Here is a 13,852-nt window from a genome sequence, read left to right as displayed (position 1 = left end):
TCAACTTCCGCCAATTCGCCACCTCGCCGAGCCTCTACCGCGGCCTCGCCACTTCACTGTCGTTGCCTGCCCTGATGCTTCCAAGTTCGTCGTTTAAATAATTTTTCCCCATCAATCTCGCGATGGTGATCGACAGAGAGAATCAAATCGATTAATTCTCCTGATCGATAGAAGGAATCGAATCAATTCCTTCTCGCGATCGTGATCGACAGAAGGAATCGATTCGATTCCTTCTATCGTGTACTGTGCTGTAACCCGACGCACGCAAAGACACAATGACGCGAAATTCTCGCGCGCGTGCTGTGTTAGTCGATTGTCGATGCCGGTCCTAGGGCGAAACAGTAAAATTTGGACGTATCAAGCAGTTCGGCTCGGTATTTTAATCCCTGCAAAGGGGAAAATATTTTCTCTCTATGTGAAACAAATGATGCATTAGTGTGACTTCAAAACATATAGAAAAACTACATGCGCTAAGAAAAATGGTAGAAATGTAAATAAACTAGGAGATTATTAGGATAAATACATTGCAGGAATGGAAAATCTAACCTGTCTTCTTCATATTATTGAAGGACCTTAGAGGTTTTAGACAATGTGAAATGAAGAAATCAACCAATATTGTCGACAAAGTCAAGCATTGTGAATTATTGTTGATTATAAGATAAAATCAAATAAAATAAAATTGAGGGTAAAATAGTATGTTAAAAATTAATACAATCTGCACCTCCTAAGTCTACCCAAAGTGAGTGAACTGGAAATTAATAAATCAGAATCTTTAAACTTCAACTTATTCAACCTGATTCATCCATTCTTCCAACCTAAGAGATGAAAGAATGGATACATGAGTTCATATGTCCTCTCATTCATCCATACTTCGACTTATCCATCCAATCAATCATCTAAGGGGAAATTTTTTTGGAGCTATGGGCTTTATCAGGTTATATTATGTTGGCTTGAGATGCATTGTTGTTCAGAAAAGGAATGAGGTACAACCACACATTCAAGTACAAAACTATATTTGTCGGCACGACTAAAACGCATCATTCTAGTTATCCATTAATGGTGATGTTGTATCAGCATGGACAAATGTTACTATTTCCATTGTTGACAAGATTTCAAATGGCACCAACCAAGACATGGTCAATCTTGGCTGACATCGTTCAAAGCTAGGCCCAAATAGGAAGATTTTCTTTCCATGGATAATACTTCAATTTTGTATGTCAATCATAGGGAAAGGAGATGAAACACTAACAAGTGAGGGGAAGGCAAGCAAAAATGCACCAACTGGAGCACAAGCAATAGCAAAGAAGAGTGATAAAAACATCAGAGAAACCAAGATATCCATATCTTGTACCTATAACCATTTGAATTTCAAATGTTTACAAGGTTATGTTTATGGACATGAGAAGTAATTAATTCAAATATCAGATATCTTGGAAGAATTATTTAATATGTAATTATAAAATTATAAGATTAAGCTTAGTAGCGTGCTATAAGAATCAATGCTCCCAATGCACTCATTTTGATATTAGAAAGGTATATTTGTTAATTGAAATGCTTCTTATATTTTTGTAACTTATTGCTCTTAAATTTTCATCCAATTGATTTTATAATTGTATAGGCTTATATTTTGTAGTAAACATGCTTGGTGGTAAACAAGCTAAATAAAAGGAAATTATAGAACTAAAAATCATTTGTGTTCATCTAGGTATACTTTAAAGAGTGACAAAGCATGACACTTGTCAACACGACAAGGTACTGAAAATGTCATATTCCGATTAGCAATTGAAACTTTGACACCTAACAATATTTTAAACCTTGGATACAAGAAAATGAACCATAAAAAGTGAAATTTATGTTGAACAACTAAATTGACATCAATGCAAACACTCATGATACAAGAAAATGAACCATAAAAAGTGAAATTTATGTTGAACAACTAAATTGACATCAATGCAAACACTCATTCACATGAGAGCAGCTTATAGCACAATCTATAGAATATAACCTAGTAGGTATACAATCTTGATAAATGTATCCACAAAAGAACTTATAGAAAAAGAAACAATCATAGAGTTCATGACTTTAATAATACACTAAAGAATGAACTAATCATGACAAGATTAGGGCCCCTGCTCACAAGAAAAATCAAAGGATAATCAAATTTCATCTTATGAAACATAATTTTCATGCAGGGGAAGTGTGATGGTGTTCTTGGAAACAAAAAGTAAAAGATAAAGAAGGATATAATAGATCTCAAAAGGAAACAATACATAAGCAATTTCAAATTACATCTCAGAAAGATGAATTTTTTAAAGAATTAAGATAACCTGCTCAAGGGCAAGCTCCATAAATCTCAGTTCAGCCAGGGAATGTCCAGTTTCCTGTGCCATCTGACAGCAAAACGTGGCATTGTAATTCACAGAAACTAGCTGTAAAAAAGCTTCAATAACCATTAACTTAAGCAATGAAAATATTCAAGAATCCAAATGACCTAAAACATTCTTACTGAAATAAAATTTAGATGCATGAGCAACATAATTTGCTTGAAATATGAACTATGCAATCAAACAACTCATAGTATATTTTAATATATGAACTTTGCCCAACGAGAGCCTACATAACAAATGATCCTCGCTATCTGAATCACATAACAACTAAGTCACCCTGAATCAACTAGCCTGGACCATCTTAATCTCTCAACCCATGATGCCCAGGCCGTCCAACATGCATGACACCTAAATTGACCGACCAAATATTGGTCCACCCGACCCGACTAGATTAATTGACTCATCTAGACCGCCCAACCCATTCAAACCATTTGGCCTGCCCGAGTCCCACAACCTAATTGGCCCACTTAGCTCAGCCCCAAACCATCCAGCTCATTTGGGCAGTCTAAGCCGATTAACCTGCTAGGCTCAATCAGAATGTCCAACCCAAATGGATCGTTCATACCATTCTACTTGCTAGCCTGCCCAACCTACCAAAAGCTCCCACTAGTTTCAGGCTCACAAGTTCAGCACTAGGACTTGAGGATAAGGTTTGATGTTCCTGAGTTGTTAGGAGGATCACTAAGGCTTTAGAATCAAAGATGTGTATTGTTTGCAAATAATTGGTGGATATTCAATGTAGCACTAAAAATAACTAAACTTGTTGAAAAGAAAAATATTATAAGAATGAAAGATGATTCAATACAAGGGATCTTACCCCTTTTAATAGACCAATTCTTTGTAAAAAATGACTTGATTGCTAAAAAACTAGCAAACTTTCTAAATAAATGTAAATGACTTTCTTTTAAGAATTTCAAATTCTAGAATTTTCTATACTCCACTTTGACTATGTCATCCTCCCTTATCAAAGAGAACCCAACATAAAGAATGAGACTATGTCAATTAGGAGAACAAAATGATTTGTCAAGTCTTGGGATGCCTAGCATAGGTACAAAACAAGCAATCAAGAGGTGCCTTAATAAGAGATGGTTCTAACACCTCTTGTTGGATCTTAACGAATAAGTCAACCGTTGTATAGTAGTTCCTCTTTTGTGATCCATGTATCTTCTATGTTTGGGAGTACTTTCTAGTGGACTAAGTATTTTTATGCTTCCATGAGAAGCCCATACTATCTCTGTGTCAATGACCTCTCAATCATATAGATTGGCAGTGACAAAGGAGGAAGACAGAGTCAAAATGGGAAAAGTACCACATGCGAACAAATCAAAAGATAAAAAAGGTCTCATTATAAAATATTAGATCCTCTATACTAAAAATGAAACTAATATTTAATTTATTGGGTACCTCAACATTATAAGCAATAGGACCAATCTTCTCACAATATAAAAAGCACTAGTGGAGCAAGCACAATGTTTCTTGTGAGAGTTTTTAAAAAACTGCTTAATGCGGATGTAGATGACAATGTAGTCTCCGATATTATATTACTTTTGTCTAGGAAATACATCTTTATGAATTTCCTAAAGATCATTAATCAATGCAATTTTTCAATTTATATATATATATATATATATATATATATATCTCAAATATGCTTAGAAAAGATCTAAGTTAACTCGAAAAGGTGGAAAGTGATAGGTAAGAAAATAACTAGTGATAAAACTAAACTAGCTAGGTGACAAGCTTTAGACCCATAGATGGCCTCAAAAGATATTACTTTTGCAAAATGATTTATAAAATTGTTATAAGCAAACTCAGCAATGGGTAAAATAGAATCCCAAATCTCTGGTTTTCCCCTACTACACACCCAAGCAAAATATAATTAATACCCTCAATTTGACCATTGGTTTGAGGATAAAATGCAAATAAAAATTTAAATCGTCCTAAAAAGTTTCTATATGGTCTTTTAAGCATAGCAAACAAATTTGATATTTTCACACATGCCTCTATACATTCCTAATTCCTCATGAGACATGGAAAAATAAATGATGAATTTTGTATCCTTAAATTGTTCTTTAATCAAACAATCTACTTATAGAACAATTTAAGGATACAAAATTCATCATTTATTTTTCCATGTCTCATGAGGAATTAGGAGTGTATAGAGGCATGTGTTTTGTATGGTTATCTTAGTTGTCTTACACATATGGCATTGTGATACAACCATAAAGCTAGGTCTCATTTTAAAGATGATCAATAAAACTTGTCCAAAATATGGGCGGGATATGTTCTTGTCTTTTCTAAAATGTATCATGAGATCCTAGCGCATAATTCTAATGTTAAAAAGTCCCTATGTAATGTTCGAGGAATACATAAATGTCTTCCCTTAAATAGATCACCGTCCTTAATTACAAAACCAACCAAGTTATGACGATTTCCATCTCGGATCTCTTGAATCTCAAAGTCATAACGTGTAAGGCACTCATCGTTTAGGCATTCAAATTCTATTACGGTAGTTTTCATCTTGTGTAGTGTGCCTACAACTCGATTCAATGCGCAGCTGGCTTGTTATCTTTCCTTAATTGGTGTTTTAAGATAAAAGTGTACTCTTGGAGGAACTAACTCATCTAACATGTTTGAAGCTCAATTTTGATTGTGATTAGATGAAACTAAGTGCCTTGGAATCAAAGTGCAATATAAATTTGTTTGATAATAAGTAGTACCACCAAGGCACCAATGCCTTAGAGCTTAGAGAATAGCATAAAATCCTTTTATCACATGTGGAATAACATGTTGATTCTTATTGAATTTCTTGCTAAAGAAGGCAATGGTGTGCCCTTCTTGCTAAAGTACCTCTAATTTCTATATCCTAAATGCATCACATGAACCCTCACTTTAAAAACCAGAATGTCTAACGAACACCCTAAGGACGAAGACTTAGTCATCCTTTCTTTAATTTCTTGAATGTTATAGAGACCCAAGTGAAACTCCCAAAGTTCCTAATAAAATGCTTATAAAAGGTCACAAAGCTGTGAAAGATTTTAGCCTCACGAAGGGTATGGGTTTTGTTCAATCCTCTAATTTTGTCAAGATCTATTGAAATGCCCTTTGCGGAAATAATAAACCCAAGGAAAAAAATCCGAGTTTATAAGAAGAAGCACTTCTTAAGGTTGACAAATAGCTACTTGTCCGAAGGATCTCAAGAACCAAACGGATGTGTTCTAGGTTGATGTTGTACACTTTATTGTAAATCAAGATGCTATCAAAATACAATATTAAAAAAAATATTATATACAATTTTAAAACTTGCTCCATTTTACCATAAATGTGCTTAGGGCATCTGAGAGCCTAAAGGTATAACTATCTATTCATATAATCTATTTGTGCTTTAAAAGCAATTTTTCACTCATCACCTGCTCTAATATGAATTTTGATGATACCCACTATGTGGGTCAATCTTAGAGAACTATTTGACTCCATCCATCAAGTCATGTATGTCATCAAATCACATTGGGCTCCCTTTGACAATGATTTTATTGATAACGTGATGGTTAATGCACATTCTCTAATAGTTACCCTTTTTTGATGTTAGTAATGCAAGAATGTCACAAGGGCTCATACTTTCTCTAATAAAGTTTTTCTATTTAGTTTGGTAACTTTAGGAGATACATGTCTTAATGTGGAAGTTTGACAACTATAATCCTCAAACAAGGTCTATTACTTATTGAATTGTGCAATAAGGTGATAGTTCTTCAAGTACCTCTTTAGAAGTTGTGTAAAATACTTATATAAGATTTTCTTTACCTTAGTGGATGGTCTTCTAGTGAGATATTGGTCCAACCTTAAGGTCCTAGACTTCTAAAGCTACTACCACTTCTAATCCTTTTTCCTTATTTTTTAATTGAGGCTTTGTAAGAAAATAAACAGACTACCTCGAAGGTTGGAAGGCTAGGCGAAGGTCTTGCTTCAACTAGGTTAGGTTAGACTAGTAGCAAATTGACATTTTGTCCATTGTATTTAAAGACGTAGGTAATTTTTTCTCTAGTAGTGAGTTGCATTTTCTCCCTAGTGAGTTGTGTAGAGGTTGTGAAGCTAGCGTCTACCAAGGATGATATGAGCAATGTTCATGGGAAGAATAGAACAACAACAATGACAACCAAGCCTCATCCCACTAGGTGAGATCGGCTAGGGAGGATATCGAACAAAATTTTTTTCAGTAAGGGTTCATCTCAATAGGCATCAAGAACATCTACGTGACTGAGAGGGAAGTTTAATCTACCCACATTATATGGATTCAAGTGATAGAGATTCGAGTGAGGTTCTAACATGGGTAGGATTCTAAAAACTGTTTTTGTGGAAACTATATTAATGGAACTTTTACTATCTATAACAAGCTTGCATGTTCTATTTTCGCAATTTACAACAGTAAGGAAAATGCTAACATGCTACATGCTCCCATGTATCAACAATCATGTGGATAGGATGAGCAACAATACATAAAGTCCTATAGTTTCTCCCTCACCTCCTTTAATTTATTGGATTTTGTTTTGGGGCTCAATTTTGTTAGCACTTCCCAAAGCTAGGGAGTACTTCATGTCCAAGGTCATACTCAAGTTCTATGGATAGGACTCTACATGAGCGTTTTAATGTTGTGTGACCTTGTGATAACTTTAAGAGTGTATCATTACCTTAGTTATGTGATTACCAAGTGATCACATAACTAAGGTTATGAGGAATAAAACATAACCTAATATTATTTGGTTCAATTCTAGGTAATGCTATAATCTAATTTAACATTTACCATATTACCCTTGATTCAATCTTAAATATTTTTACAACTAAATCATTTTGATATTTATAATATTAATGATAATAATAGATTGATAATATAAATAAATATAATTGATTTATAATCCACCTTGAAGCCATTAATCGACAATGTGCCAAACCAGCTGAACAACCGAAAGGTTACTTTGCTATCTATATGAGCATTCCATTACAGAAGTACGGATTCTCCACCTGCAATCCAGTATCCGTCATAAAAAAAAGTACAGCAATTATAAAATCTGCATGAAACTACTACTGTTTTGTATTAAAATTAAACAAACAAATATACAACAATTGCAAGATCTACATAATAATTAATGATCTGAAAAATATAAATGAGTAGAACAATTATAGAGGAGTAATCAAGATGGATTACATGGAAAAGAGAACACACCGATCGCAAGCAGGAGAAAAGGGCCGGCGCTCACGCCTCGCGAGCAGGAGGAAGAGGTCGGCGCTCATGCGTTCTCCCGTTTGGGCAAGATCGCAATTCGCAGGTTAGGGAAAATGGCGATCAGAGAGGCGCGGTAGGGTTTCGGCGTTCGATTCCTTCTCGCGGACGAAGTAGGTTTTTCTCCGTTCGTCTCTCCAGTGCGTCCGGGAGAAGCAGGGGACACCACGCGATCGGGAAGAAGAGAAGCGGCGCTGCGGGTCTCTCCGGCGGACGACACGAGGGAGAAGGGGGTGAGCCGACTAGGGTTTCGGCTTCTTCTCACTTCCGCGTCGCCTGGACCACGTTTTAATCGCGTTCGCTGCGTTCTTCTCGCCGGCTGAGACGGGATCGCGAGAAGCCGGCAGAATCGGGCCGCCGCCAGAAGCTTTCTTCTCGCGCGCGCGTGCGGGCGACGGCGGCCACGCGGAAAGAAAAACCAGGAGAAAAAAACCAGACCTGTATTCGAAAAAAAACAAATTGATTTGAATCAGATTTTAAAATTTACTCTATCGAATCAGATTCAGTTTGACTCAAAATTAAATCATTTAATTTAATAATTAAATAATCTTCGATTTGATCCAAACTAATTTTATTCATTTTATCTTCATAAAATAAAACTCCTTATTACTTTTGATTTATCAAAATATCTTTGAATCAAACCAAATTAGTTTATTTTATCTTTGTAAAATAAAGTTTATTATTTTATCTTTGTTCGGTCCAATTAGATTTTATTTCTCTCGATCTGAGAATCTATTTCTCAAACTCATTTTAAGTCTTTCGGATAACTTGTATTGCGTGTGACCCAATAGGTTCCCAGTTATGTTGGTCATCCGTAATTAACCATTAATTACGGAACGATTATGAGTAGCACCTAATAGTACATCATGATCCTCAATTGATCAAAAAATCAACGATTGATTCTAGAACTATTTTTAAACCCTTCAACAGCTAAAAATAAAATGTGTCTCGTTCCTTTCATCATTTTATACTCGTTTACTTTAACACATTATTTATTTGTGTCAATCCCCACTAGGCTGACTACGTCACACCTATTTCAAACTTGCTTTCTTGTCTTGTGGATTCAAGTTACTTGTGTATGTGTTCAATAATGTTACACTCTTAACATGTGATGCTTTAGTTAAAAACTTTCAGTAGCAATTCTAACGAGCAGTCGAGGGTATACATCTCCTTTTTCAAAAAGCTTGGCAACGAATTTCAAATTTCATCGTCAATTTCCCAAATAACCTGGATCTGTCGATCTTTCTTCCTTCTCGTGGTTTCACTTCCTTCCTTTTCGCATTTTCACTTCACACAGCACGCCTCCGCCGTCACCAATCTCCGTCGTCGCTGCTTCTACCGGATCTCTCCAAGTTTTCCTCGCGTCTAGGACTAGGTAAGATCCTCCCTAACTGTGTCTCTGTCTCTCCTCCGCGATGCTGAATGATTACCGATGAGTAGGAAGGAAGGCAGCAAGAGGTGATCTGTGGACGACGACGTTGCGGCGGAAGCGAGAAGCATTGTAGTCCATCAGAAGGTGCCCTAAAGTTGCGATCTTTGGATGCCAGGTAGTCTTTGCCAGCTTCTTCTAGCTTCGTCTGGTGGTTTATCCAGTTTTCGTTGCTCGTGGCGTGGGTGTGGCAATTGGATATGCGCCAAGGGGTTGGGGATTTTCGGGAATTAGTTTCGATCTAGCCCGGCGCAACCCTCCTTTGATTACACTGTGGATTGGGTTTTGGATTTTATTGTCGTCTCTTCTGGAAAAAAGGGGGTTTTGGGTGGATTGCTTGCTCCCCGGACTTAGATCGTGATGTGTTGTTCTTCTTTTTTGAGATTTTCAAGTGTTTCCTTGCGGAGTACTTTCCTTGTCTCTGTGATTTTTGATGAATTTTCTGTTTAATTAGTTCCTTTCCAGTATATTTTCTTTAAGTATGAAGATGTTATCTGATTCTGAATGTTGAATGGACTTTACCCTCTTAGTTTTCGTATGAAGGGATAAGGCTCCGAGTGTTGACTACTTTGATGGATCCTTTAAGATCCATTCTGCTCTTAGGATTTCTATTTCCATCAAATGCAATTTGGGATGAAGGTGCTTCTATCAGAGAAAGTCTATCTAGTAAATGTTCTGGGTAATGACCTTAATAGATACTGAGCTGATTTTTTTTATTTACTTTATCCATTCTATGCAAAGTTCTACCAATCTACCATCTCTGTATCCTTAACAATATTATGTGAATTTGATTTCAATCTTAGATCATTGGATAGCTTATAATGCACTAGGCCAATCCAATAAATATCTTTGTCAAAAATTGTTTCTATGTTACTAACAAACTTAAAGTCTTCAGCTATAACCTTCCTATTACTTTTGCTCTGTTGGCATATTCATTAATCATTGCACATTCTCCTGGTCAACTCTAAATCTAGTACTTGAGTTGATTTAACTTGATTAAAATCGTAAAGAAAGTAAAGCATCTTAGTAGAAAAACTTTGGCACAAAGATAAATTTGCTTCCATGTCACCGGGTTAATGTTGGTTCAGGTTATGGAAACTACTTTCCTTGTGCCCGGATAAGGTTGTATATCATTCATCCTTCTGGACACCAGACTAGCTTGTGCTTTGGACATGGTCTTGCACACAAAGTTACCCTTTAGGAAAGCTAGTGTATTTATTCATTGTTATTGTTTATGTTGTAGTAAATTCAAGTTTTGGTTTATTGTATTATGTGAAGAACTTGTGTTATCAGCATTCTAATCAAGCTTATTAACCTTTATATACTTCATACATTTTTTTTTATTAAGGGGGTTGCCTTGCTGCTTAACAAGCAAAGAACTATTATATTTTCCAGTTTATGGTAGGCTTATATCATCCATGTGATCCAAAATATCCTCTAGAGAGAAGTGGTTGCCATTCTGCATTCCATTCCCATTGACTACAGTCATTGCACTGAGTCATCTGGCCACCTTCCTCTTCATACACTTATTTATCTATTTTCTGTTCCTCTGTTTACCTCTAGATCATGTCATTTTATTCATTAAAGAAAGATTTTGAGCAACCAATCATGTTATTCTATTCATTATGCAAATCATTTTTACAAAGTTCCATCCAGGTCATGTTACAAGATTACATGAATGGATTCAAAAAATTAAAAAAAAAATCCACATTATTGGGGGCCATAGTTGGCTCAGTTTGCATTTGGGATGAAGGTGTTTACCTTCCTCCCAAATGCAGGATTTGTGAAGCAAAATCAAGAAAAGAGGTAAGTCTTTACATATTTAATTTATAGATTTTATTTTTATTTTTAAGAATGATACTTTTTCTTTGATTATTTTCTTATGCAGGATAAGAAAAGATATTGATGGAGAAGGAAGCAAAGTCTCCGGAGGGCAAAGAATGATTTAGTTGTATCTTTGTCTCGTCTTCAGACTTCTTTATAGTACTTGTATCATTTGTATTGGATTTTTATTATGACTGAATGTTGTGGATTATATTTTATATCATGTTGATTGATTTGGTATCATGTAGTGGAGTTGATTAGCTGTTATATGAACATGTTATCGTGTAGTGGATTGAAATGGTTGTATAAACATTTTATATGTTATATGATTTGATATTTTTGTATTTGTGGTGGAATGAATATTGTGTTGAATGAATGTGGTAGAATGAATGTGGTTGTTTATTATGTTTGTATAAACAGGTTGAATGTAAAATTTGAATCGATCCGATCGGATCGTTATGTATCTACGGGATGACCTATAAATGAGTAGGATAGGAATAAAAAAATATAGATTTTGCGATGAATTTTGCAACGAATATTGCAACGAATCCATTGTCGTTGCAAATCTATCGTAATTTACTATTTATCGATATTTTGCGACAAAATCTATTTTCGTCATAAAATTCGTTGCAGATTAGCGACGAATTACAAATTCGTCGTCAATTAGCGATGAAACAATTTTCATCGCCAATTGGCGACGAAACTCAAATTCGTCGCCAATTACCGACGAAAAAATATTCGTTGCCAATTGGCAACGAAATTGTCTTTCGTTGTCGATCGGCGACGAAATTTGTTCATCGCCGATCGGCGATGAATTTTGCAACGAAAAATGATTTTTGGCGCTAAAATTTGCTACGAAACATAGAAATTTTGTAGCAAAAATTGGCGACGACTTTATAGCAACAAAATTATTTCGTCGCAAAAATATAAAAAGGGCAGCCCCAGTGCACGAAGCTCCCGCCATGCGGGGTCCGGGGGAAGGATCCATTGTACGCAGCCTTACCTTGCCTTTGGCAAGAGACTATTTCCAGGATTTGAACCTGTGACCTCTAGGTCACATCGCAAAAATATTTGCGATGAATTTTTTTAAATTCATCATAAAATTTATCGCTAAATCAACTTTTTTTTGTAGTGCCAGCCAATGAGAACAGCTGCTTGGTAAACCAAGGAGTTTAAAACTTGTTAGTTTCAACAGAATCGATAACTTCATGCTCATCAATTACTTGAGTAGGGATAATTTTACTACATTCATAATTGCACATATAAAGATGCTTACTAGTTATGATCTAATTACAAATTCTCTCATGCTATGAATCGTATTACGGACATTTAGTAAATGAGTTTAAGATTCAATCAAACACATAGAGAATGTGCACTCAAATACTGAATTTCTATTTATCCAATAAATAGTATAACGATTAGGTGATTGCCTCAAGACACCTTTCAAATATAATAATCACTTCAACACTTGAATAATCAAGATTTTGATACTATATTGTGGAATTAAGGTATGCTTTCTTTCAAAACATGTTAGTGTTTTAGTTTATATATATTTTTGATACTATTTTAACATTAGCTTCATTGTTTATGCATTATTCTGGTATTATATCCTCTATGTTTATTTTATTTAATAACCTATCATATTCTACTTGATCCAGGTATGAATGATGAAGCTATTTTATTTTTGAGTATGATGACATGTTTGTCTCATTTGTTTGGATATGATTTGTATCACTGATATTATTTGTATCAAAGTTTGGATATAATTTGTATCATGAATATTGTTTGGATATTACTTGTGATATGGTTTAAGTTTGTGAATGTTATTTGTATTTTGTTTGTTTGTTGTTAGTATTATCGTTTGGGTACACTACAACAAAAATTGTATGTTGGGGCGCTCAAAAAGTGCCTCAATAGATTTATGTTGTGACACTTTGATTTGTTGAGGCGTTAGGATAAAACGTCGTACAAGCAGGTGTCACAACAAATACTAGCGCCCCAACAGATATTTGTTGAGGCGTTACTAAATGTTCCTTTTAAAGTTCATTTTAAGGCATCCAAAAGTGTCTCATCTGCTATATGTTGAGACGTTTTATTTTGCCTCATAAATTTCATTTTGAGGCACTAAACAATGCCTCACCTGCCATATATTGAGGCAATTTATTGTGCCTCTTAAATTACATTTTGAGGCACAAAATAGTGCCACTTGCCATATATTGAGGCAATTTATTGTGCCTCTTAAATTACATTTTGAGGCACAAAATAGTGCCTCACCTACCATATATTGAGGTAATTTATTGTGCCTCTTAAATTACATTTTGAGGCACAAAACAGTGCCTCACCTGCCATATATTGAGGCAATTTATTGTGCCTCTTAAATTACATTTTGAGGCACAAAATAGTGCCTCATATATTGAGGTAATTTATTGTGCCTCTTAAATTACATTTTGAGACACAAAACAGTGCCTCATCTATCATATGTTGAGGCATTTTATTGTGCCTCTTAAATTACATTTTGAGGCACAAAACAGTGCCTCATCTATCATATGTTGAGGCATTTTATTATGCCTCTTAAATTACATTTTGAGGCACAAAATAGTGCCTCATCTATCATATGTTGAGGCGTTTTATTATGCCTCTTAAATTTCCTTTTGAGGCACAAAAAAGTACCTCATCTGTCATAAGTTGAGGCATTTTATTATGTCTTTTAAATTTCATTTTGAGGCATGAAAAAGTATCTCATCTGCTATATGTTGAGGCGTTTTATTATGCCTCATAAATTTCATTTTGAGGCACGAATAAATTTTATTTTGAGACACAAAAAACAACTCATTTGCTATATGTTGGGGCACTTTTTTTTCTTCAATATCCAATTATTTATCTGTTGAGGCACTTCTTTATTATAGACCCTTTTTGTTATTTGTTGAGGCATTTGCT

At 35.0% G+C, this 13,852-nt stretch overlaps 1 protein-coding gene across 6 annotated transcripts in view; it reads right to left on the bottom strand.

The window, feature by feature from the left end:
• Nucleotides 1–13,852, bottom strand: part of LOC141829976 (tRNA-specific adenosine deaminase TAD2) — a 31,724-nt gene that overhangs the window by 11,208 nt on the left and 6,664 nt on the right. For 5 of the 6 annotated variants that reach the window (XM_074717435.1, XM_074717433.1, XM_074717437.1 and 2 more), the window contains one exon: nt 2,328–2,390. In XM_074717435.1, the coding sequence (XP_074573536.1) occupies nt 2,328–2,390 (63 nt within the window). Of the gene's footprint in view, nt 1–2,327; nt 2,391–7,302; nt 7,404–13,852 lie in introns of all 6 variants that reach the window. The other variant, XM_074717438.1, reaches the window with a different exon arrangement.

Source organism: Curcuma longa, chromosome 5 (genome assembly GCF_044706935.1).
Source record: "Curcuma longa cultivar G26 ecotype Majalengka, Jawa Barat chromosome 5, ITB_CL_G26_1.1, whole genome shotgun sequence".
NCBI classification, from domain to species: Eukaryota; Viridiplantae; Streptophyta; class Magnoliopsida; order Zingiberales; family Zingiberaceae; genus Curcuma; species Curcuma longa.
This window is presented reverse-complemented; position numbering and strand designations above follow the sequence as displayed.